The sequence below is a fragment of the Topomyia yanbarensis genome, chromosome 3, assembly GCF_030247195.1.
Source record: "Topomyia yanbarensis strain Yona2022 chromosome 3, ASM3024719v1, whole genome shotgun sequence".
NCBI lineage: Eukaryota > Metazoa > Arthropoda > Insecta > Diptera > Culicidae > Topomyia > Topomyia yanbarensis.
In genome coordinates, this window is record NC_080672.1 from 367,402,674 (window position 1) to 367,430,313 (window position 27,640).

At 35.9% G+C, this 27,640-nt stretch overlaps 1 protein-coding gene across 4 annotated transcripts in view; it reads right to left on the minus strand.

The window, feature by feature from the left end:
- Positions 1-7,941: 7,941 nt before the first annotated feature.
- The window catches only part of LOC131691178 (protein spaetzle 5), a 62,531-nt gene continuing 42,832 nt past the window's right edge, over positions 7,942-27,640 (minus strand). For all 4 annotated transcript variants that reach the window (XM_058977381.1, XM_058977380.1, XM_058977383.1 and 1 more), the window contains exons 4-6: positions 18,680-19,404; positions 18,495-18,558; positions 7,942-8,389 (exon numbers count right to left, since the gene is read on the minus strand). In XM_058977381.1, the coding sequence (XP_058833364.1) occupies positions 8,218-8,389; positions 18,495-18,558; positions 18,680-19,404 (961 nt within the window). In that variant the 3' untranslated portion in view covers positions 7,942-8,217. The remainder of the gene's footprint in view (positions 8,390-18,494; positions 18,559-18,679; positions 19,405-27,640) is intronic.

The following is a 27,640-nucleotide window of genomic DNA, read 5'->3' on the forward strand; positions in this document are numbered from 1 at the left end:
GGGCTTATCCTCCAACCCCAAGAGTTTTCGTTTGAAAACCGTTGAAAATGTCGTCCCATGCGGATCCCCACATGTTTGCATTGCTATCCTTTGGCTTGTCTTTCAGTTCGTTATATCTCCCATAATTCCTATCTCTGGCTTCGTATTCTTTAAGTTTTCACTTTGCGCCAGGCTTTAGGCCCGGGCATAAATAAACTCTGCTGAAAAGACCCAGATTCCGACTTCCCGTTTAAAAACATTGATTGAACTCTGTTGGTCCATATTTGAGCTTCTTTCGGACCAAAGATAATCCACTAAGTATTTTTTTATTTATTATAGAGGTTTTAACCTTAAGGTCATTCGCCTCTTCGGGTTAGAACAATCTCTTATGAGAAATTTCTAACCCTATGTGCGGGGTCGGGACTCGAACCCAGGTGCGCTGCGTACAAGGCAATCGATTTACCAACCACGCTACGCCCACCCCCCACTAAGTATTGTAAAGATTTTGAAAAAAAAACTAACGCAGACATGTTCAACAGTGACAGATAACCCGAATGGTCGTCCAGATAATTTCAGAATTGTAATATTCTGTCTAAAGCAAGCAAACGACGATAGTGGCGACAAGGGATGTATGAAGGACTATCGCGTCTAAATGTCCGCTTACAAAGTTGAGATCGACGGTGGGGTCATCGATTCGAAATTGTGCATGGATCTACTAGCACGTTAGCTGTTTCAAGGTCCCTTTGCTTCATTGAGTGAAGGTTTTTGAATGGAAATCGAACTGGATGGAACAGAATTGTGTGTCCCTTCAAACTCGTATCGGGCAGAACTAACGCTACTCACCACGACCAATTATTATGCCCTTTTGGTTTCAGTGTTCAGTTCACTTGGAAATGGCATATTATCTAAAAGGCCGATCATGATTTCAGCGCCCCTCTGGGGCTAGCGCCTTGGCGGGAGCCAACCTGGCGAACCGCACGCTACAGCTCAGCTTGCTTGCTACACTAAATTTGTATGTACATATTGTTAACTTATTGAACTAATTAAAATATATTATAGCTATTCGCAAAGGCGATGGTCAGCTATTTTCGTCCGCGTCCCTTATCATCTATTTAATAAGATGCTATTTTCAACAGTGCTATCTTTGAAAATGAACCACCTTGGTTATGCAACTAATTTTTCAGATCTTATTTGTAGCAAATAGTGAAATAATTTTCATTTTATTATATTGAGAATTGCACATATTTTGTCGCATGTAATCTTAAATGTTCTTTGATTTAATTGGAAGGGAACACGTATCCGCCTGTTGATGCCAATCGAGCTGACATTTCTTTGGACTGATCAAACTAATTTCTTTGTTTGTTTAGTGTTCATTTGACCAACTAGGAAACTAATCCACTGGGCACAGGTAATAGGTAATACGCATGATCTTGTCTGAGGGAAATGATGACTGTTGAATCATGTTTTATAGGCTCTGGTCATATGCGCGCGCAGCCATTTCCATTAGGGGAGGGGGGGGGGGTGCTAACAGCTTAAAAACTTTCAATTATGTTAAGCCTTCACTATCAGTTAGATTTCTGGTAGAGGATCGATTGTAAAACAGTTGTTTTATTTTGTTATTGAAATTTACTATCTTACTATCACTCCCAATTTCAGAAGGCTTGAAAATCAACATTAAACATTTTCAACTTCCTCGAGAGGTGAGACCTAATTAATCACTAGACGCTGTTCAGACAAACGTTGATGTATAATTCGGTTCATATTGTTGGTTGTGATGAAAATCGAAGTCTTCCGGCCATAACAGCAAATTTACTGCCAGATCATACACTTTTTCCGGCAAACTTGTCTGCAACAATAATTTTATAATTTATGGGATTATCTCTGTGATCTTTCGTAACATAAATCTTCTGCCCGGAAGCTGTTTAAAGTCAAATTTGACAGCATCCTATGCATTTATTGAATTTGTTCAGATCCTGATCATACATATTTCAGGCCCGCTATTTTGGCCGTAATGTTTTGTTTTACGGTACAGTTTGATTACTTGATAGCCCTATACTTGAAGAAAACTTCTCGAATGCCCGAGCGTCCTGGATTAGCTTTGAAAGCCTTTATGAAGCCCTGACGCAGTTTCCGATACCACTTCGATGGCACCTTCAGGACAGCAGACAAACGTTACTAGAAATTTGTTTGTACTGCACATATAGAGGTTTGGCCATTGTGATCATCATACTCGAGTTTTCATTTCTTTTGTGTAGAATACATTCTCTCATTTTTCCATCGCGTCACAATTTATGAAAATATTACCTTCTTTTCAAAAATTTTGCGCGAGATCTCAAGAGAGACATTGCACAGTGGTCCAGAATGTAAATATAGTATGAATTTTGAGATTTTACTAAAACTAAACAACTTAGCCTTATTGAGTCTTTGGAGAAGTTTTCGTAGTTTATAAGCCCCCTCTTTTTATTAAAACAACAGTTAGGGTGGTTCTTATTTTACCAAGATCAAAAAATTAACTTTTTAATCACTCTAGCTAGAGCCAAACGACCTTCAGCGAAGTTGTAGAACGACAAATTTTGGAAAAATTTGCTGAAGACATGTAAGCTCTATCTGTCATACTTTTTATTTTACAATAAATTTCAAATCGGAGCTTAGGGTGTTTCTTCGAAATACAATTTTATTCCAAGAACTTTTGCTGTATTCATTAAAAACTGAAGTAGTCTTCAGACAACTTTAAGATTATTTCAAGGCGAATAATTTGTTTCATGGCACTATATATCTAGCTATTAGCGTTGAAAAGTTATGAGCATTTTTCGCCAAAATGGGGTTGTTTTCAATAACAATATCACTCATTTGAAGCAAATAAAAGATAATTCTTATTGAACTATAAATAAGGTCATGATTAAAGTTATAACTGAGTAAAAAATGGCGAACACGATATTTTTTTAAATTTCATAAAATTGATTTAAAAAAATATATTTTTGAAATATTAAGTGCTTATTATCTTTTGAACAATAAAAGCTAGTTTTGATGTATTAGAAGAAAATATTCGTCTTCAAAAACTCTGAAAACATCTGAAGGATAGGTTGTAAAAAATGAAAACTGAAAGTTATATTAAAAATTTGGTTTTTCATGAATGACTCTTTGTAATATGTTTAAATTACTTTCACGGTGAACAATATAAAAATGTAGTTTCGTTTTCATGATAAAATATTGCACTTTACAATACTTTTCTATTATTTTAAATAGTGGGTAGGGTGGTTCTATTTTTTTTAAATCAGAAAAACAACTTTTTAATGGTTCGAGATAGAGTTACGCTGTCTTCCACAAAATTGAAGATAATGAAATTTTGAAAAACTTTGTCAAAGACACTGAAACTCTATGTCGTGTACTTTTCATTCTACAAGAAATTTACCAAAAATATTTAGGGTGTTTCTTAAAAAATGGTTTTCTTTGTATAACTTTTGCAGTTTTGATTTTTAATTAAGATCACTTTAGAAATACTTTCAGATATTTTGAAGGAGAACAATTTGTCTTAATATATTGAACCTCTAGCTTCGCTCGTTAGAAAGTTATATATAATTTTTACTAAAAATAAACAATTTTTTGAGTAAATATTGCAAGATATAAAAAATATCGTATTTGCCATTTTTTGGTGATCTATGCTACAAAGCATGCTATTTCATATAAAAGCAAAAGTATTCAATGTTGAGTGCCCGATTCGAAGATAATTCTATTTGAAAAAGTTATATTTTTTATATAAAAGTTCTCTAATTTTAAAACTAAAAAATTAAGTAGCTGGTGTTTTAAAGCAAATTATGCGCCCTAAAAAAATGTCCAAAGGGTACTTTAGCGTAAAATAAAAACTTCAAAAGTTATAGAAATAAAACCGTTTTTAAGGAACACCCTAAAGCATACATTTGAATTTCTCGTGCAATGGAAAATATGAAAGCTAGAGCTTGCATGTCTTCAGCAAATTTGTCTAAAATGTGTTGCTCTACAACTTCATCGAAGACAGTAAAGCTCTATCTCAAACCGTTGAAAAGTTCTATTGTAAGTATTGCTAAATTTAGAACCCTAGCATTGGTTTAATCAAAAAGAAGTACCTTGCAAAGTACAAGAACTTTGCCAAACATGTTGTAAGGCTAAGTCATTTAATTTTAGCAAAATGTTTAAATTCCTGCTAAATTTGCATTCTGGACCACTGTGCACTGTGCGACGTCCCGGTAGTTCTTCGTCATCCACCGGCACTGCGATTTCACGATCGCTATTTGCTCGCTCGTGTACTCGAGGGACCGAGTCTTCTTCCGACAGATGATGTCCTCCATCTTGAGGGTTCGGTGAATCAAGTTATGGGAGCAGTGATATTTTTGGCTACCGCACAGTGGCAGATTTCTCTGCAAACCTGGCCAAAAGTCGAAAATGGTTTTGATTGACCTGCAAAGGTACACACCTCGTTTTTTTGGGGCGCAGATTACGATTTTGATGTCAGATTTTCAAAATTCAAAATGGCGGAAACAAAATGGCCGACATTTTAATCTAAATATAAGTAAATTTTCACGAATGAAGATTTATTGGTTCCAGTGTATGCCAATAACATGATGATGATGAAATTTGTTGGTTTGCACGCATAAAGACGTTTGGGTGTATTGGTGATGTAGATATTATGAGAATTGATGTTATTAGTCATTTCAAACTATGTATTTTATACAACATAGTTGCAAAACTTTTAAACTCTCTGTATGATTATTATTCACTTTGTACAATTAATATTCAATTGCTGCTCGATGCACATATTTTTCAAAAAAACAAAAAAATAGTATTTTTCTAAATTATAGAAAATAAGCCGATTCTGCGACGAAATGCATGGAGTGAAAATTGACAGCAAGTTTACATGCAAATTGCAGTAAATAAAAAATAAAATGAAAAAAATACGCAAACAAGTGAAACTCACTAAGATTCATAGTATTATTGAAATTGTTAGACCGAGGATTTGTCCAAAGTCCATTATTACGATGAAGCGTCCATTTAGATTAATGGGTTATGCTTAGTCTGAACATGCTTGTACTGCTTCCTGGTATAGTTTTGAGCAACCACGTTTTGTTGTCATGCTTGCTGACATACTACGACTGACAACCTTCTCGCAAACAAATTCGCCAAGCTGAGTATACGCCAAAGTGAGCTTTATGGTCAAATAACAGTCGGAGATTCCAGTATTCTTTTGCACTATTCTACTGATTTTCGCACGTAGTATCCTATCATATATTCCACCTCTAGATTTCTTTTGCTTTGCATGATCAAACGACATAGTTTTCTAGTAACGTCTAAGCATGGTATTCAAAATCGATTTTTGAAATTTATATCCTTTGGCGATCACTTCTGTTGACCTCGTTGGCTTTCAATATGAACGACCAGAATTATTTAGGTCTTTTGCATTCCACTTTTGATAACATCTGAATATGTTTATGAATCTTGATGAAATTTTCACCACTAAATACACAATTCTTCCTTAACAAAATGCAGTATTGTGCGACTATGACAACCAGAGGTGCAGCAGTAATTAAAAGTACGAGTCCAAATTTTAAACTGAAAATCTTATAATCCGTCTCCATTTCCACTTAATCAAAGATTACTCAAAAACGGGCAAATTCGGCCAAGAATTCTATAATGTTCCAAATGGAGGATCGTTCAAGGAACATAAATTTCTTTGAAATAAGGTGGACATATGTGGACAAAAAGTATTTCAATAATTAAACAAAATGTGTGTTGAAACCGTCTGCTACAAAAGTGTGAAAGTTTTTAACATTTTCTATAAACAAACAAAATAATATCTTTTGACATAAACACATATAAATAAAGTACATACCGTCAGCATAACTTTCCATTATTCCACATTTGAAACCGGCACTTTTATCAAAATCCAGCTGCACTTTAATAATATTGATATTTCGAGCGCTCGATACAAAATATGGGAAAAACGCGATGGTTTAAACTGTTTGGATGTGCCAACACCTCAAATATAGAAATTTTGGGACGTTTCACTTAAAATAGCATACGGCAGCACCATCTGAAGGACAACATATGTACTAGAACCCAAAGTACTACCATGACATTTTCGACTTTTGGCCAGGTTTTTAAGCAAATCCGCCACTGTGCAGCGTCACGCAAATTCGCTTCCTTCTTCTTCTTCATCATCATTATCTTCCCCGGACGGCCACTACCGGCCTTTCGTTCTGCGCTCAGGGATGCCGGGATCCGGTAAACTGTATTCACGGGTACGTTTTCGTCTCGAAAGTGGACTACCGTAAACTTTTTTCCACGATGGAAATCACAGTATTCCAAAACAAACAGATTTTCGCTTTGACAGCAAGTGGAGTCACTTAACAATTATACAGTATGATGAAGCGGAAAACTCAGGCAATCAGAGTCAATCTATAATCTTTTCATCCAAGTTTGTATACTGAGTGAGCAAAGTGATTTCAAAACAATTTTGCGCTAAATGTTCGCTATCTGCTATGTCATCTGATTAGAATAGGTTAGAAATTGTCATTCAAATGGAAATACTTTTGTATTTCACTTTCTGATTTGATCATATTTGAAATAATTAGCAGAAAAATCCGAAATTGCTTGTATCTCTAACACAGAAACAGAAGATAGTTGCATTTTTAATGAAATTGTAGATTGTACATTACATGCTCTGTTCAGCGAACCTTGCTAATGCGTCTTTTGTTGGCATCCCTAGCGCACTTACATCGTCCCTGCCGCCGTACGCTAGGAAAAGGGAAACCCGAAAAAGAAGCATTAAAGATAGTTGTGTGCAGTTGGAATGAAATTATGCTCGCAGTTTGCACTATGATCCGGTAGGATTGGAGGTAGCGTTTAGCCACATGTTTGAATATGTTTATCGAATTACAGCTACGTGCAATATACACACACTCACCCGTAAAAACTCGTGGAATTGGATATGCCAAGAATGGACACGACACCAGGGATTTGGACTTGAGCCGTGTTTGAATCGATTCTGTGATATAATTTTCGAATAAGGGAAATTAACTGTGTGAGGAAAATGATAAAATCAACATCTGAGAAATTACATTTTCTGTTAATTTGCACCCTTGCCAATGAAAAACAACGATTAACCGACTCCCGAAGGATAATAATTTGTGCCCAAGGTTATCTGGCATCTAACAACGCGATTGTTCGTTTTCACCTCCGCCCAGTCACTTGTATTTATTGATGATTGTGCACATACTCATATACAGAGCAAGTACCAATCTTACCTGCAGTGAGCCTTTCTGCCATCGTCCAACGGTGAAAACAGCAAAGCAAAAAAATCGAAACAATTGCATCCCTTCACACGATGCCAGCTGCAGCTGCTGCACAATTTGAAAGGACACCTTTTTTCGTCATTCGACACCTTGAAAATGGTTTCTCTCGTTGTTTCTTTACCGACTGTTTGATGATGGCTGGCTTGCATCCCGTTGACAGTTTTCCATGTTTTGCCCCAGCAGCATCATCAATTCAGGTATTGCACCAGACAGACACTTTTTCATGACATACTTTTTCGGGTTATTTCGGTCCATGCTGGTTCCATCAGAAACGATACTGGAATCAGGTTCCTATGTACTGAGACACAATTGTCCACTAAAGTTGCTTATTTTTTTTCTTCGGAAACTTCACATAGGAGAAGAGCAAATAATTGTCTACTTTTGTTGGCAACTTGATGCACAGGTATTTGGGAACGAATTAGAGATCATGTGTCTTAGACATGGCTGAAAGAAGATGCGATCGCCAGGTAGATTTTGCTTTGCTCAAATTTATCTATTCATTTCAGGTCGTTTTGCAGACCAAGCAATTTGTGCAACAAATGTTGCAGGTCAAAAAACATGGCAGTCATCTTAAATTGTGTGAAACACCGACTGAATATAAATTAGTAATTATTTACTACAATAAAATATGGTAGTGAGTAGCATCGCGAAGATAAATGAAAGCCTTAACCTACACTACTAACAGCAACTAATGTATAAAATTAAAAATAAAAATCACAATTGCACTGCTTACTTCCTAGCTTAGCTTCGAGGTAATCAAATTGTCACAATAATAATTTAACGCTTGATCTAAAATTCGTACAGTTGATTGTTCTACCTGTTGGATATCGAGAAACTTACCAGTCATTGTGCTGGCACGCACCCGGAACCGAATCCTGGAATAGCTGCCGCCCCTCCCCCCTTGCACAACGTCTCAGTTGTTTTCCGCCAGGGTACACACGCAGCAGCTCGGAAACCAGTAGGTGTCGACGTACAGACTCTGCCCGTCACTGTCCAGGGTCAATAACCGCTTCTGCGAGAACTTCTGCTCACACCTGGAGTTGTACCCATTTGGCAAATTGCACAGATTGGAGCACTCCGTTGACCTATTTGAGGGGAGAATGGAAGATAAAGGCATCCGTGAGTTCAGTTTTTTTTATTCTAGATTAATTACGATGCTTGTTGAAATAGGGGAAAAATACAAAGCGGTATATTTATCATTTTTGCTCGAGTGGAAAAATTCGGTCTTTAGAACTTCAATGGACCCCAAAGAATGGAAAAAACACACTGTTCGCGAAAGGGGTTCTACCAACCGGGAGTGTGTCACTAGGATCTATTGCAACCCCTCGCATGGAAGAAACTTTTTGCACAGGTGAAGTGACAATCTGAGTTCATAGCTGCCAAAGGGGAAAATACCACCTGAAATACATCGGATTGTAGTACGCCTCCTAGCACTATTGCGTAACACCCTAGAGTGCTAAGTAGAAATGCATTGCCCGTAATTTTTACATGTACATGACCGTTCAAGGCAGTTCGGTTTCGGTGAACTTGAAAATTCGCCCCTAATTTCCAACGAAAACATTCACTTGCACGCACAAGACGACAAAGGAATTTTTGAATGAAAAACGCACAACTTATCAATGGAGAAAGCGTGGTTTGTTCGGAAAAATTGTACCCCATTTATAATTTATATCACATGCAAACTCACGAACCCATTTCCCCTAGCTAGGTCGCGGTTATCATGTACCTACAACATAACCAGGCAAAAGTGTGAGAAGATAATTGAGCTGGGGATGGACCCTCGAGTTTGTGCTAAATATGTGCCATCGATGTCGGGGCAAACCTGAGCAGTACGAATATAGTATTATTGTACGCATATGAATAAGTTGTTACGTTATTGAACCGTGACAAATAATAATTTTGCATAGGTCAGGTACGCGATATTATCAAGTGAATGAGCAGTGTGAGTTCGTCGCCGTTTTTAACCGAAGACACAACCAACGGACTTTGAAGTGTGAGCTGCTCGCTTTTAAAAAACGAAGGACCTCGATTGCAGCTTGCAAGGTTGCTTTGCAAAGGGGACAAATAGAAAACCTGATCATTCTTCATAAGCACGCAGTTAGCTTCTGCTACTCGACGCTAGATGCTGCGGAAGCTTTCATTTCTACAGTTCGTTTCATTTGTACTGTACCCGCTCGCGTTCATTGGTGGCATCGATGCCAAACTTATGGATTATTAGTTTTTCTACGTATCTACGGAAGAATCAATACATCTTCAACGAATTCAACGAAACCATGGCGAAAAATTTGGAAAGCCAAATTTTTTCCAACAATTTCGTGTACGTTTAATAAGATCGAAACAAATATTTAAACAATATGGCCAGTTTAAAGCCAAACAGGACCAAGCGCGAACCGAACAATTAGCGTTGTCACATGAAATATTACACTTTTTTTATTTTTAATTACGTAACTTTAAAGTTACTTTCATTCGTCAAGAAAAAAAATTTCACTAGAAACTAGCACATATAGTGCCTACTTTATATAATTTGAGTAATTTTTAAGAGCAAACGAGGTAACTTCAATTCATAATTGAACTAAAATAAAATTACAACAAATGTCAGAAAAGAATTTTGGGGCTCAGTTCGGTACTGCTTAGGTCATGTTCTGTCAATAAATTGACATCTTATAAAACCATCATTAAACTATGAATGGAGACTAAATCCATTTCAAGTACATGATTCAAAATTGAACTAACTGATAACGCTAATACGTTGACTGAGTTACAGTTATTTATTGCACTACTTGTTCGAAAGCAGTTGAGTAAAGCCATGTCAAGTGATCCTCGAATTTTTCGCAAAATCACCGATCTTCATGAGGTATATTTTATTGGATAGGGATTATGGTGAATAGCTTTTGGTATAAATATTTCGTTAAAACATCTTTTATTCTTTAAGATATTAACCCTTAAACTTTATTGCATGATAAAATTGTAAATTTTATATCGCAAAAACCACTGCAGACAATTCAATGATTTTTTGCACACTTATGTAATGATATTTGCACTATCTCATACAAATATTTTTGCTGCATAATTATGTAAATAACGGTACTTTGCATCTATTTAAAAATTTCAATTATATTTTTTCTTGTGTTCTTCACGCTAAAAATTTTCAAAACGTATGTCAAATTATGCGGTAATCTTTGACCTTTAATAATCTGTATTGATCATTTTTCATTTTTGCTTCTATCGAGAGTTCTGGAGGATTTTGTAACAGTGCGCTCTTCCAACGCACGGCCCACTTTGATACAGCCCGCGAGAACGTACATATTGGCAACGCTGCACGTTGCAACGTCCTAATGCGCATCGCTTTGAAGGAGCGTATCCCATGTGCAAAATTGGCATCTGTGAGATTAAAGCAAAAAGCCAAGCTTTTCTTTATGGATTATTGAAGGTGAATGTTTTATTCAATAGTTATTTAATTTTCTGTCACTCAATACCTCGGACAAGCGCGCTCGGATATTGGCAACCAATGTTTTAACCTGCGTTGACATATTTTTTGCAAATTGACATACTTCACCATATTTGATTGTCAGTTCATTTGTCTGAGAGGTAGCATGGTTTATTGCGAATCTTTTCTTAAATCCACATTACAACTTTTCAGCCATGCGCCATCGGGCCTTGCGTTAAATTACGCGCCTATTTAATTTGCATCAGTGCGAGTGAAAAAACGTTTTGACGTTTGTTTTTGTTTCGATCGCACTCGAGTGTTTCCCATTTAGCAAGAACTCGACAAAATGCTAGATTATCTCAAAATAGACAAACTTTGCTCAAAAAATATTCGATTGTTTGATGTTATAAATATGGGTCGATCACACGAATGATTTATTCCGTTAAAAAAATTCATAAATGTGTTCGTCGTATCTGGTTATTGGGGAGTGATAAATTTAAAAATTATATTGGTCAACACATGTGTGGCATATGTCGTAATGGATGCAAAAAATACTACGAAAATAAATATGGACATGAACAAAACACAATGTTCGTTAAATTTTCAATTTTTCATCCCATGTTTATAGTAACGGGTTCCTCAATTACGCGTTTAAAATATAGGAAATTTTTTCTTCTTATAGTGTTTGCCAAAGTAATGAACTGGAATATTCGTTGACTCAACAAGTTCATGCGGAAAACTGTAACGATAATTTATAAATAAAGATCGTTGATGATTAATTGAAATTCGATAAAATAAATAATATCTTACCAGAACTTGGAGAACCACAAATGAACATAATTAACAGAAGCAATAGCGATAAAAGAAAACCTCAACATCGATGCGATTGAACAAGTAAAGATTCTAAGTAAACTTTTTTCAAAAGACACATCGTTGTTTAAAGGTAATATCACTCGGTGAAAATAAAAACGTGAAATAAAATGCTGTTGTCATAAGATTTTTCATTTTCCTATATTAATGTTGTAGACTAAAAATGAATTTGGATATAACGTAGATGTACTTTGACTAACAAAAGTGTTCTTGATGATGTTAATTGTTAGAAACGTTAAATTATATTAATAAAAAAATATTAAGCAACTATAATTTTTGTTGTTTACTTCGGTCAAAAATGTTTAAAGCATCTCAAAATATCTGAAAAAAAGTCATCTTCGATAATCTGTATAGAAAAGTTTACCCTTTTGCACTAACCAAGAGATGTGGTTTCTTTTTGTCATGCGATGCGCACTTCCAACGCGATGCGCATTCTGACGTTGCAATGTGCGACGTTGCCAATATGTACGTTCTCGCGGGCTGCATCAAAGTGGGTCGGGCGTTGGAAGAGCGCACTGTTACAAAATCCTTTATAACTCTCGATAGAAGCAAAAATGAAAAATGATCAATACAGATTATTGAAGGTGAAAGATTGCCGCATAATTTGACATACGTTTTGAAAATTTTTAGCGTGAAGAACACAAGAAAAAATGCAATTGAAATATTTAAATAGATGCAAAAAACCGTTATTCACATAATTATACAGCAAAAATATTTTTATGAGATAGTGCAAACATCATTCCATAAGTGTGCAAAAATTCATTGAATTATCTTTAGTAGTTATTGAGATATAAAATTTACAATTTTATCATGCAATAAAGTTTAAGGGTTAATATATTAAAGAATAAAAGGTCCAGTAATATATGCCTCATGAAGATCGGTGATTTAGCGAAAAATTCGAGGATCACTTGACATGGCTTTACTCTTCATAAAATTGATTTAGTTTATTTGAATCATTTAATTGATGTAATTCGCTTAATTCATTTAATTCATTTGATAATTTTTATTATTTAAAGCATTTTATTAATTTTGTAAATTTTATTATTTTTTTATATTATTATCTTTAGTAATGTCATTAATGTTGTAATTATTTTAAATTTTATTAAATTTAGGTTTTTCATTTTATCCATTTTATTATTTTTTTAGCTCATACATTTTAATCAGTTACTTCATTTTATTATTATTATTATTATGTCTGTTCAGTCAATTCTCTTATTCAATTAATCCAATTTGTTAATTTGACTAAAATTAATTTATTCCATTAATTTTACAACTAAATAAATAACTTTAAAAACTTTACTAATTGTTCGTTCCATGAGCTGAAATAATTTTATTCATTTTATTAATTTGATTTAAATTAAACATTCTACTCATTTTATGAATTTGACAACATTTTTTTCATTTTTTTTGCTTTAATGATTTTTTAATTTTCATTCGTTTTATTGATTTTGTATAATTTATTCAGTTTATTCGTGCAGGACTAAAACTGTGTTCATCCCAATTCTAGCTAGGTGCCTACTTCGCATAAGTTCTGCAAACTAATGAATAGTCCAACGGTGAAATGGTCGGTGTTAGGTCAGACCGGACTAAGTGACAGTGCATTGATTTCGAGAAAAACGCGTTTAAAGTTTGAATCGCAGCATCCTTTACATTATAATTGGAAAATAATTTTTACCATAATTCTTGTTTATTGTTTCATATTTCAAATCTGGTAAAAGTGGAATGTAGATGAAGAAATTCTTTATCCAGTGCTATCATTAACTCATTTTTTTATGTTTTGCGACTTGGTCCGGTCTGACTTAACACCGACCAAATGTGTAAGAAATGGCTCATCTCAATGCTAGGTGAATTAATTCGGTTTGTTTTATTTCAAAGAATTTCAAAAATAAGGTCCTTTTAATTCGCCAGAATTGAGCGTGCACCCTAAAGATTATCGAAGTAAAACCTTGCCAGCTAAATAATGGCAAATTAAGGGAGTCTCCTCATCAGTTAGCTTCCAAATATTGATTTTTTTCATTTGCATCAATCGTTAGAATTATTTTCTAAGAATATTCTTACAATGTTTCAGGGTATAGCTGATTAACATCTCATGCCAGTAAGTTTTCTTTGATTTGTTTTTTCCCTTTAACACTCGGAATACCAAGGGGGTAAAAAGTTACGCGGACTACCAAGGGGGTCTAAAAAAATGGGAACGCTTACTTTGACCGATCATATCTCCGCCGTTACATAATCGATTTTAAATCTGTCTTCACCAATAGAAAGATATGTCTTTTGTGAATACGTCATATTAAAAAATGGAAGAATAGAGTTGTCTACCGTAAGTTACAGTAAAAAGAGTATAACAAAGTCAGTGAGAAAAAAAATGGGAACGCTTCTTTGACTTGCCATATCTTAGCTGTTTGCTCACCAATTTTAATTCTTTCTTCACCATTGCATAGGTAAATCTTTTATAAAACAGTGAACAAAGAATGATGGAAATCAAATTTGTATATCTGTTTTTAGAGAATTTATTGGAACACAGCCTGCACTAAAAAAATGATTAAAAAATTCATTTTATAATGTTTTTTCGAAAAATCTTGAACTTTATGACTAAAATACCTAAAATTTTAACTTATAATCACCATAATAATCTATCCTGTGTAGAAAAACCTTCCGAATAAGGAAGTATTGCACTTTTTTGTTTCAGGTAAAAATTGCGGACTGAATGGTGTACGGAATTTGAGTTGTCCGCGGCGAACTGCCGGGCGAAATTGTTTATAAATCCGGCATATTTATTAATTTTGACATTCGAGAAACTTTTTTTTGTTGAGTAAATATATTTTCAATAAATAAAAGATAATTAAAAATCCCAAAAAATCACTTTTTATAAGCCACTGATAAGGAGAATCACCACAGTTCACATAAGTTTACAATCAAGAAAATGTAAATATACGCGTCGTTCACAATACCGCTGATTGCTAAGTCTAGTTTCATATTAAAGCATAAGAGATCGCCAGTGGTTGCTACTCCGTTATTGACCAGAACCAATTAAGATTGCAAAATCTTCATTGGAAGAACATGCTTGACAAAAACATGACGAGCCTCATTGTGCAATCTATATCGACCATGTTCTGGAAAAGGAAGGAATGTTAGTCCTTTACATGTTGCTGCTAGAATCCGAGGAATCCTCTGCATCTCCACATGCTGCATGGGAATGGAGAGTTGTTAGTAAGTGTGCTAATAGCGTTATCATGTAAAAATTGCTCTGGGCAGGCGGCTGCCGAGAATTCGGGAAATTTATCATTTGTTGAATCAATATGATTGGTCAAATAAGCAACTTGAACTCCGGACAGCCGACTTATATTGCTTATATTTTAATAAATCGATAACGTTCACTTTTCTATCAGGTGACAAATTTTTCGTGTCAGTGGTGATTTTACTCGTCGTTCGCTTGAATGAAATGTGGAATGTTATGGAAGAGGTATCTGTGTGCATCTTAATTTTTGCTTGTGACAGGTACTATTCATGTAGATAGTTGGAAATGCACATGTATTGTAGCTTTTACTAATATTAAACTGCAAAAATAATATGAAAATAGGAATTAAAACTAAGTTATTTCCATAGCATTAGTATGACAGAATGCCGATTCAAAGCAATCAATTCCGCGCGTGATTTATTCATTGTTATTATCACTACTGGTTATACCAAGTAAGTATTGAAGAATAAAAACAGGATAATTAATAGAACATGGGACAATTATGCGAAAAACAGCAGTACAGTTCTAAGTGAAGATATAGAGTGTATTTAATTGAGGCATTATTCCTATAGAATACAAACCAGCAAAAAGAAAAGCAACAAAAATCTCGAACAGAAAACAATCAAGAGTGGAAATTTCTTCGCGCTGATATGACTGAGGAACATCGAGAACTGGCCTTCGATCCTTCTCGCGAATTTTCAATTTTCAATCCTTATACATAACTCATAACTCCACTCAGACAAGACCATGCGTCCACCCCGCGCACGCCCTATGTCCCGAGGATTAATTCCCTAGTTGGTCAAACAAGCACTAAATAAACATAGAAATTAGTCTTCTCAGTCCAAATCAACAAAATAAGAGCGAAAGAAAATAGTTGCGTAGCCAAAGTGACTCACTGCACTGTTGACGACTCACCCAACAGAAATAGGTGATAAGGGATGCAGACGAAAGGAGTTGACCACCATCCCAATCCGAAGCGATCAGTCACAGTGTTTGGGCAGGCTACACACTGATGGAATCAGCACAAATCGTCCTATTTCCAACTGTGTGTATTAAGTTGATGATGGTCGTGGTCGATTAGTGACCGTATCTGTACGACGAAGATGAAGTTCGAATCTTAGGATTTCACTTAAACACCAACGGCAAGGATCAAAGGCCTCAGCTTGACAAAAGGGGTTATAATATTTTTCACGGAGAAACATTCTGAAGAACACTTAAAGAAACTTGGATATTCACGTTCTCGTGGACGCTTAAAAGCTCAACAATGACCTTCGAGGAACCGAATTGTAATGATAAAATTAGCACAACACTGTGTGGCGTCACCGGATCCAAACGTTAGTCGCACGGGTAACTGAACCATGCAAGAATTCAACAAACGAAAAATGACACGTTGGAGATGAACAGAGGGCAAATAATGATTTCTGAAAGTCGGAAGTGCCTGACTAAATTGAAACTATGATACACAGGGTGATCGGAATGAACTGAAACCAAGTATCGGGATTAGTCAGATGGGTTCAAGAAACATCACATACTTGATTGCAGAATTTTGGCGTGCCGCTTCTTAATACAGTCGACGGAGTATGCCTAGTTCAGCAAACTACGCTCGTTTGCTTCCGACAAGAACGATCGAGGATGGACCAGATGTTCAAGCAACGATCCGCTATTTATCAACAAAAGGACTGATCATCTACATGTGTATTGCAACAACGCGTACGAGTCCGTGAAACAAAACAAATTACGGTAGATTGGTAGAACAGAGGTACTTTTTTACTTTATAGCGACATTCAATTAGCTTGAGATTACTAAGTAGGGAAAGTATTGAAAATTTAGAGCCATAGTACTCATAAGTGACCTATAGTAAGGGCAGGCAAGGTTGTGAAATATACTGATCAGGAAGCACGAAGTGGCAGGGTCATTAGAAACAGGTTTAAAATTTTACGGACTAATCTTTTGTTTTATGCTGGCAGGAGTCGAGCTTAAGCAGAGTTACTACAAAGCGCTACTCTCGTTTCTCATGGTCATCTTCTGTCTTTGTCGTGATATATGATGGTAGACTTGAGTGATTCGTAGTAACGCTGCCTAAGCTCGACTCCTGCCAGCAGAAGACAAAAGATTAGTCCGTAAGATTTTAAGCCTATTTCTAATGACTCTGTCACTACTAGTTATCCGATCTATATATTCCACAACCTTGCTCTCACTTAAGTACTATAGCCCTGTTTTTTTCAATACTTTCCCTACTTAGTAATCTCTAGCTAATTGATTGTCGTTAAAAAGTAAAAAAGAAAGCGTGACGCTTGAAGTCATAAAAAAATTCGATTTTTTGAAAAATAAAAAGGTAGAACATGAGGACTTGACTTGACCAGGTTTTAAGTAAAACATACATAAATGTCTAAAAACGTTTTCAATCCTTCAAAACTCATTTAAACATAATGCGCAGCAGTATTGTGCGTATTCATATTTTTTTCAGAGTTTTTTGTTTACTTTTTCCACAGTTATAAAAGTTTTTCAGAGATGAGTTTTTTTGGCCAAGTCTCCCCACTACAGGCTGACTTGACCAAGGCCTGGGGAGACTTGAATTTTGTAAAATCAAAACAATAAATTAAGACATGAAACATGCTGTCTTCATATTTTTACATATTGTCAAGATCCTTAAGTACCAGTAAAAATATAAAAGGATTGCATTTCATAAATTTCGATTTTTTTTATCCATTTCCTTTTAAGGATTACTGCTTACATTGCATGTATAATGTGAATAACTGCTTCTTTAGTTAATAACTTTTCTCAGCGAATTTTCACAAACTTACAATGTTCCACGAATGTGTTCAGTAGAAGAATACCTTTAGAATTATATAGTGTTCTCGTGAATTGAATGATGAGGTGATTTTTAAGGAATTTATTTTCTATGTTCACCGATTTTCCATACTAATTTCCATATAAACATTGAAATTTTTGGAGGGTCCGTTGACACAACCGATCGGTACCAAAATTTGCACAATTACTAAGGGCCATGAAAGGAATCAGTAGAGCCTGGTGAAGCTAAAAGTCAAAAATTGAACCAGTCTACTGTCCACTGTATATGGATAGCCCCTTGAATATTATATATTTTTGCTTCAAGCACGGGAGAATCCGCAGAATAAAATTTCCTAGTGGGTCTGAAATTTCGATTTTAAAATTAACACATTACGTAATACGTAATAACCACATTTAATAAAAATTTAGTTTCAAATAATTTTGAGCTTTAAACTACTTTAAAATCGAAACTAATTTAAAATTTCATAATAAATTTTTGGCGGTGTTCGGACGCTCCGGACTCCCCAAACCCTCTTTCTGGATCCGTCGCTGGTGTCAAGTATTTCAGACAAATGAGAAAGGTACAATTGCACCTCTAGGAGGTTTTAATCGAGTATCCAATTAATATTTTTACCTTCAACATGAAATTTTAGGGTATTAGGCACAGTTCACTTAGCACGAATACTACCAAATCAAACCCCATTTTATTGGGGAATTAATTTCACCTCAAAAGAGTTGCACATTTGTGTGATTATCTAGTTTGGTGTGAAATGCGTAAATGTTTAAGTATTGATCGCATTACAATTGTCCAACTAAACAGTGCAACTATTTTGATGTGTAGCAGTACATAACCTTAACCAATACTCACGAACAAATTTCCGCCTTCACCAGCTGTCGTGATTCGTCATGATTGACGACGTACATCCAGTTGCCTGAAAAAACAGCAAATTAAAAAGAGTCGTCAATGATACGCCGCAGTGCGCTTAATTTGCGAAAACAACAAAAAATATCGGTGCCAAAGATCCACCGAAAATACTCATATACGGAACTCACCTTTCGTGTTAAGCGCCGCCTGAGGCGTAACGAACATTTCCCGCGTCTGACAGAGCTGCGTCCGTCCGTCCGTGGTCTGTCGCTTCTGGCGCGATCGAGCCAAACTGTCACGATAGGTTGTCTCGTTCATCAGCAGCAGACCGAACGAAGCCGGCCGGAACGGTGATGGTTTAATCTCCAGCTCCGGGGGCAACCGGAAGGGAGTCGGGATCAGTTCGTTCGGACTGGGCGATGATCGCCGGTTGGATTTTTTCGCCGCTCGTTGATCACTGAGATCACGCGCGAACCTTTTCAACCACTCGGCAGGGCTGTACTGAGTGACGGGGCGAGGATAGAAATAACCGCTGAAAGTGGCCGTGGTCTCGACTTTATGAACCACCGGAGATCGCACGTAGGTGTTGTAATTAAACGAATGCTGCGGTTTCGGGATGTAGATTGGTTGGGGCACCAGTGATGTTGATGGTTTCTGGTCGTAACCAACCTTAATGGCGTTCGGTTGATAGTGCAGCTGTTGCTGCTGTTTGGGATGCTCATAGGTGTAACCTTCATGGGTGGTGGTTTTTTTCTCTGCTGGTCCACTCTGCATATCGGGACCGTAGTAGTGTCGATAGTGAAGATGACGACGCTGCTCGTCCCCTTGATGATTTGCGTTGAACTGCACGCGTTCCTCGTTCGCCAAGATGCGTTGCAAGCCCATCCTGGTGACTAACTGTTGGATCAGAAATCTGTGCCGAACGAGAGAGAGCAACCGTGAGAATACGGGAGTTAATTTGTCTTATAATAAATGGAACGATCGTTTAAGCGAGAAACCGGGGGTGTACCATTCATATCATCATTGCACGGTGCTCCGGATCTAGAATTAAGGAGGACAAAAATGTGGTGACACTAGGATGGTACTTATCATTAGGGTGGGTACAATCTTGGACAAAGTTGTAGAACATCGGTTTCACAATAAAACAATGTTAATATTAAATAACGTAATTAACTCCCTAAAAATGAAAATTTGCCTCATTCATTTTTATGACATTTTTGCCATTATAACAGATTTCAGTATGTCCCAATGCTAATGTTTAACCACAAATGCGTTTGTCCTAGAGTAATTCTAGATCCGTACCACTGCACATTGAAACACCAGCTAAGAGACAAGCCATTTTTTTGCGCTCGCCAAAGTTGTTTGTGAGGTCATGTCATGAGAATCAAGCTACTGCTACTAATTTATGGCCGCGTTTAGTTCACGCTGTAATGCGCAGTGTAGTTCGTCCAAGTGATGAGTATAGCGAACCGGAGTTTATAATGGTAAGAAAAAAAACCTTCACCTTCGTTTTACTGCCATCACCGCGTGACATGGACGAGTGGAGTTGACTTGCAACGACCATAGTAAATGTAAGATGGAGATGATATTTTTAACTGGTTTGGTTTTATGTCTTTGGAAGAATCAAGAAGAAAATGGAAAATTTCGATGAATTTACAAATAAGTTAATCCAAAACAATTATATGATTCAAAAGAACATAATCATCGACTGACAAAAATTGGTAGGTTTACCTTATAAATTCTTTCTCAATGATAATGTATCTTTGAAACAATGAAAAAGATTTGACAACTCACATTATTACTTTGAATTGAATAGTGTCCTGTAGTGTTCAGAATACGGCCACCCAGTTTAGCTCAGATTTGATTCCCAAGCGTTTAGCAACAAGAGATTATAATCTTTCAGATGACGCAAATCGCTACTGTTTCCACGTATTTATTGTCGCCCCAATCCGTCTCGCTCGGGCATATCGTTACTTCGGCATATATGAATCGCGGGCAACGAATGATAACCTAATGGAGCTAGCATATACAGGTAAACTTCGATATAACGTACATCTCGGTTTAAAAATTGTACGTTATATCGTATTTACGTTATATCGAAGCATGCAAAATGTTCAAAGAATTGTTGTTCATGGTACTTTGTTGTGTAGAATTTTGATAACGCGTAGCTAATTTTGAAAATCTAACTTACCTAGCAGTGCGAAACAACTTTTCTAATAAGAAAATTATAGTGGTTCCAGAAAAAAAGATGCCACAATCAATTTTTTTTGCTTACATGAATTAAATTTAGTGAAAATATTTTTTTCTTTATTTTGATTACAGAGGTTTTAACCTTAGGGTCATTCGCCTCTTTGTCGGGTTAGAGAAAACTCTTCTGGAAAATCTCTAACACAATGTTCAGGGTTGGGAATTGAACCCAGGTGAGCTGCGTACAAGGCACTCGATTTACCAACTACGCTATCTCAACCCCCGAAAATATTCTTATTCTGACTCCTTTCCTAATTATTAAGTCATTAGTCATTATTGTTCTGTCTGGGCTTCTAAAGTGTTTTTTTTAATATTCCCACCGTCTGCGCCTCATAAAATAAAAGCAATTTATGAACTTTAATAATTAGAATAGAGTATAAAGATCCACTTGTATCCACGATTCAAGAATTTCTGAAGATATTTCAGTCCGCTAATCGGTTTCCTAAATACCCCAAACCGATCGTAAAGCGTGCACAGTTGCCGTGTAACTACAAATAAGATCTCTCACTTATTTTGTGGTACAGTATGCCGTGGAACTTAAATATTGCCATTCGGCCCAGAGAATAAGATTCCGCAGTCCCGAAACCAAACAAAAAATGGTCACACAAATATTATCAATTTTAGTTTTCAGTTAGAACTTACTGATCTTGGATAATTTATTGAGATAAATGATTGGTTTTAATAAATTACGATCATGCGCAAATGAAATTGAAAAAATCGCTCTCGCAACCTTCAATGAAGTAGCCAATTCCTAAAATGCTCATTAGAAGTCCAATTAGTACGTTTTAATATAGTGTGTAACACATTGAATTCTTAAGATATGGAATACATGCGTAATTGAAGAGAAATTTGGACCTGAAAAATAAATTAAAAAATATGTACGTTATATCGAGGAAAAATGTACGTTATATCGAGTGACGCTATATCGAGGGTACGTTGTATCGAAGATTACCTGTAACGACGATGTTTTATTTATTTGATCTTCAACTGATACCGTACAGATTACAGGCCAGATTCGATTATCCGTAGGGTGCAGAAAACTTTCGCTTCGGATAATCGAATCAAACCAAATGTATTTTTTTCTTCATGAAATATATTTGTTATATGTTGAAAAACAGTATGTAAGGTACATGCATTAATGTTTGACTTATGGACGAATATCGATCACTTTATATCCTAAAAAGTGAAAGTAATAAGATATTTGGCCAACTTATTTTATTTTAAAGTATTGTGATCGATTAATTTGGATTAATATACTTATGTTTGGTCTAATAATCAAGACGCATAAAACTAAATTCTCTGTGTGAAACTTCAGTCAACTTAATACTGGTTTTGGTAAATTCAGACAGAAATAACCACTGAGTTTGAGATTACGCACCACTAGTTTGTATACAACAACAAACATTTGGGAATCATCTAAGAGAAGCAACACGCTAGATTCCACTGAGAAGCACAAAAATTTGTTTCAAAACCATCCAACACAAGTCCAGTAATGGACGCTTGCTGAACGGTCTGCTGAGCGTCGCCCAACGTTGGTTCAACAAAGAACCAGCATTGGACGATTTTGAAATATGGATTTCTAAGGGGGATGAATTTTGCACATGTTACAAGTATCAAAAATGCGCAACATTTTATGCGCACGACACCAAGAAGCGTGCGTGATTCAATCAGTAGCAGTATTAGCGTATTTCCCCAAAAGTCCACGCGGCCTTTCCTACGGTTAGCCATTCTGTCATAATGTTGCAATTTGTGCAGGTTGAGTATACCAGATGCAAGTGGTGCCAAATTAATCACGCTTACTAAAATTCAAAAATTCTTTTTAGATTACAGAATTGATAAAATTGGTTTAATGAGCTGTACTTATCAATCAAATTCTGTTTTAAAAATTGTCTTTGCGTTTAAACCAATATGGGAGCAGGGATGCCAGGTGCACAGATTTATCTGTGTTTCGCAGATTTTCAATTTGCTGCACAGATTGCAAAAACTGCATAGATTTCCACAGTTTTCTGTTTTAACGCACAGATTTCCACAGGTTTCTTCTAGAATGCACAGATTAGCATAGATTTCTCAATTTTTGTACCTTGCGCTTAATTTTTGACTCGCGCGAAAGCCAAAAAAAGGTCGTCACCTCTTGTTTTTATCCAAATTTGTACGTCTTCCGTGACACAGATAGACACAGATTTTTAAATGGGCCGCGCACAGATTTTTCAAAATATCACCTGGCATCTCTGTATGGGAGGCTTATTACTATTGCAAATAGCTAAACAAGTACTAGTTACCCGGCGTTTAGTAAACAGTTGGAAACTAGCTGAATCTTGGTTCTTAGATATTTTAGCTCTAAATATGCTTGTTCAAACGCGTTAAGTGATTCAGTTTGTTATACATCTACGCACAGTATACTTTTTTCTCTTGTTTGCTTGGTGGAAACATCATCCAGGATCTTCATTTGGCCATTGTTCGGTGTTCTACCGAGTCGTTTAAAGGCTGTTCAGTGCACCTACTTCGTAAAGAATTAATAGCGCTGCTCTTTTCAGAACGGTGCAAATTACTGACTACAGTGAAGATCCTATTTTATTAGACCCGGTGTTTGTCTGCTGCAGAATTTTTTTACAACAGATTTTGTCAGTTTTTTGACCCGATTTTGTCAGGTACATTTAAAAAAAAGTCTTCTGATTTAATTCCCCTATGTTGCACGATGGAATTAAAGCGAAAGCCTTTGCGTAAGTGTGTTAAGAATTCAAAATGTCGATGTTCTTAAAGTATTTAAAAAGTTTCGATTGTTTTTCAAACTGATGCGATAATAGACTGATTCCAAAGAGTATTCTAGGGGTTTACTTCATACCTTCGATAGTCGCAAACAATCTGAAACCAACATGTTCAGATTTCGTCAGTCTTAAATACATAATGGGGCTGACAAAATAGGTCATTGTATTCATTCTGAAAATTACAGAGAAAATCACAGGCATCTACAGGAAGATGCAGTTTGTAGCCAATCGATTAGGTGCATCAAATTTTATTGCACACCGCATTGAATTGAATTGGTTGATTAAATGAAATCTATTTTCACAAATTATTGTAATTTTCAAGAGTTTAAAATTTTGTGCTTCCAGAAAATGTAGCTGATATCAATTTCTATCGATTTTTGTATATAAATATTGGGATAGAAATTTTTTTAATGCGAAATTTCTGTATTTTTACGTATTTTTGTGAATATTTTGTAAGAACATAAAATTCTGGTTTTCCAAAAACTGAAGCTATTATCAATTGTAATTGATTGGTGTACGGAAATATGTAAGTCATTGCATCGAATTCCAACATTATATGCTAATTAAGTAAAATTTCTGCACTTCTATGAAGTTTTCATATTTTTTTTAGAAAATATTTATTCTTTCAGAAACTGTAGTTAGAATCAATTAAAATTATAGATGTGTAATGTAGCTTTAGAAAAAATAATATGCAGATAATTGAAACAATTTCTTCGGACTACGGATAATCGAGTCTGCGGATAATCGAATATGGCCTGTATGTGAAAAATAAACGACTTTTTGTTAGAGTGTTAAACTTTTGTAATTACTAGAACCAACAGCATAAAGTGCTAAGCAACTTTACGCATACCGCAGACTCAGGTGATTCGCATTCGATAAAAATGTCAAAACATACTGACTCCTGCGGTAGAAGACAAAAGGTTAAAGTCGTCAATCGTTTTCGAGCTTTCGGTCGAAGCAGATCGTTTTCTCTCGCTGTGAGTGGTGTTATAACCAGTGCAAGTATAGTGAAGGTCAGCCTTTCTGTTTTGTTTTATATTCTTTATTTCTACGTTTACAGTTTGTAACTGCGACTTAATAGATCCCATTCCCTATATAACCTAGTGCCCAAATGGCCGAGGGTGACAATCATTTAAACCTTATTGCTAAACCCCCTGATATTCCAATGAATGTTCCCAAAATTACTCCCTTCCATGGTTTTTCCGATCCTCCCGGCATTAAAACATACCCAACCAGTTCAAATGGACCCTGGGTGGTCTATTTTCGGCCTAACACAAATTCGACTAATATCCGGAGGATCGTAGTAGCCATACGTGATGGATGCAAGTTTTTCTGTCGCTCGGGTTAATTGTATGAGAAAAAAATTGTGAAACCCTTTTGAAAGTGAAGAAAAACAAAATGTGTGTGCAGTAAGTGTTCTAGCAGCGACAAGTGTTGACTCCCCCCCCCCCCAACTGCTCCGGAACCATATTGGATCGCAGCTGCGCTTTCCTTCCGTTTGACTGTCAGAGGCGGAGATAAAGAACAATAAAATTGTGCACATCAATGTCCAATTCAGTTGCAGGCTGTCGTTTCTCTAGCGAATTGTCCGGAAGGCGGTTGGAGAGGGTGACATGGTGCCCAGGCCAGTGTACAAGCTGCAGTATTTTAATTTGTTGGTGAGATCTATCCTATTTACTTTGTTTTTTTTCTCTATTTTGTACTAAAATTTGCTGAAAAAATCACTCACATTTTTTTTACATTTTGATATCTTAGTCATCTATGAAAACTGTTTCGGTTCCGAGCGTTTACATTAAGTAGATGATAGGACTATTATAAAATAAAACGCTTTTAATCCACCTAACAGTGTGATGAGACATTTCTTATAACTCTTATCACTCTCTTCGGATATTATATCGTTTGGGAACATTTAGAGCTTGATGCTTCGTGATGTTTTTGATAACACATACTACATGGGATAGTGGCAGGACTCAGAGAATCGCTCAAATCAGCATAGGACAACATCAGTGCTAGAAATCTCAAATCAAAGCAATGGGAAAGCGAAAAAATGGGCCATAAAATAGACATACAAACGAATTATTGCTAATGCTCTGTTAATAAAATATCTAAATTCCTCAATCAATGCATTGTGGTGGGAAAACTGAATTTTCCTAAAGGGGTAATATATTGTACTGAGCCAAAAAATCGATTTTTTATTGTTTTGAAGTTTATACTTTACTCAAATTTCCAACGCGACTGAGAACTAAGAAATCTACGCTTTTTCTTGAAAAGGGCGATACTAGCAGTGATACCATTCAAAGAAAATCAACAGTGAATATTTCCAGACTTGGTTTTATTTCCTATTTAGGAGCTATTGTGTTTCTTTTACATTCTTGATTGCATGATTCAGTGATCGAAACCCAAAACTTTATAAAGTATTTGAAATTATTAAATTAAAATTTGTTTTTGCTATTCAAAGTGACAAAATGATAGTATCGCCCCTATGGCGATTGTTTACCTTTTCAGTCCCACCTATCAGCATTGAAGTATCGCCCTTACGTTTTTTTTTACAATAACTAACGTTTTACACCACCGATTTCGTCCGGGTTTTTTCAATAGCGAACATTGTTACTATTTACAGCCGGTATCAGCTTAATATTCCTAAAAATACGAAAAAAACAGTTTCGCCTCAAAACTGCTAGCAAAAAAAGTATCGCCCTGTTTGTTTGCATGGAGCGTGGAGGGCGAAACTTTAAATAAACAAACAAAATACAGTTTCGCCCGTTGTATTTTTTGCTGCAGTTTAAGAAAGCAATATCGTAGAATCCAAATTTTTAGGTTAATTTGTTGCGTTTCAAAGCCCCCATTCGCATGTATGAAAAAAGCCTTATGTTTACAATTGTAAGTATAGCCCTTTTCACAAAAAAGCGTTGAAATGAAATCGCAGCTTCTGATATCACGCTATCTCTGAAGTGCATGCGTGCATAGTTCCAAATTTTACTTCGACATCGACTTTTTCTAAAGGTGACTTCCTTGATTTGGTCACTATTTATTAAAAAATCGCGGTTAAATAAAAAAATAAAACTATTAAAAAATTTCAAATAGTTTATAATTTTCACAAACTTATTAGGTAAAATTGCTTTCGTAATATTGTGTAGGAAAAAAGCTGAAAATTTCAGTTTTTTCTCTATCTGCAACATATAAACCCTTAAGTATACCAATTAATTGGTATACGAATTGGAATAGGTTCGCCAAATTTTGGAAGAAGTCTATAGTCCCTTGAAAACTACCTAAAAATTGTTGTAGTTCGAAGCAATAAAAAATCCCCAAAAATTAAATGTACCTATTAATGTGAAACACAGTGAATAATACATACAATAAAGACCCATTTTCATCAGTCTCGTGGTGCATTTTAGGCTGACAAAATAGTGACATTGACTAAATCGGGCAATTTTTTTCTTTATAATAAACTGAAACTGTTAAAATATTCTTCCCGTCCCTTGATGTGGTCTGATAACTATGTCTGATTATGATGAACTTTTTATTTTTGCATATTTCCATCTTCATGATAAGGAAACATGCTCAAGAAAGGATTTACTCGAATTCAGTCTTGTTCGTCTGCTAGAGCCCATCAAACATGTGTTCATATTTCGCTGATAAAATCGGGGTTTCAATTTATTGCAACAAAAATGAAATGCTCATCAAAATCGATCAGGACCTGCTAGAGTCGCATGGAAATCGTCATTTTTCATAAATTTCTCTCTACATTCGGAAAGTGTTATCCTCGTTATTAATCATATTACGTTTTCGTCTCAACTCGACGCATTCCCAAAATAAAAACCTGTTTTAATCCACCTAGTGGTGCAATTGTGCTTTTCTCATTTGTCCAGACTACGATTCCATGGCTGGTTATGTTCAATACAATGGTGGAAATGAATAGTACATGTCCAGTACGATTTGCACATACATACAATGGATCAACAGCCACGATCTTGAGATACTATGTGATACTGAAACATCGCTTGAAACCAGCGGCGGATCATGGAGAAAGATCCGGGAGGTCCGGGTCCTGCCGAAAATTTTTAACATGTTAAGAAATTTTAAACTAGTTTTAATTTTAAAGTAGCAACCCCTCACTGCATACTCCCTCCGGGCCGG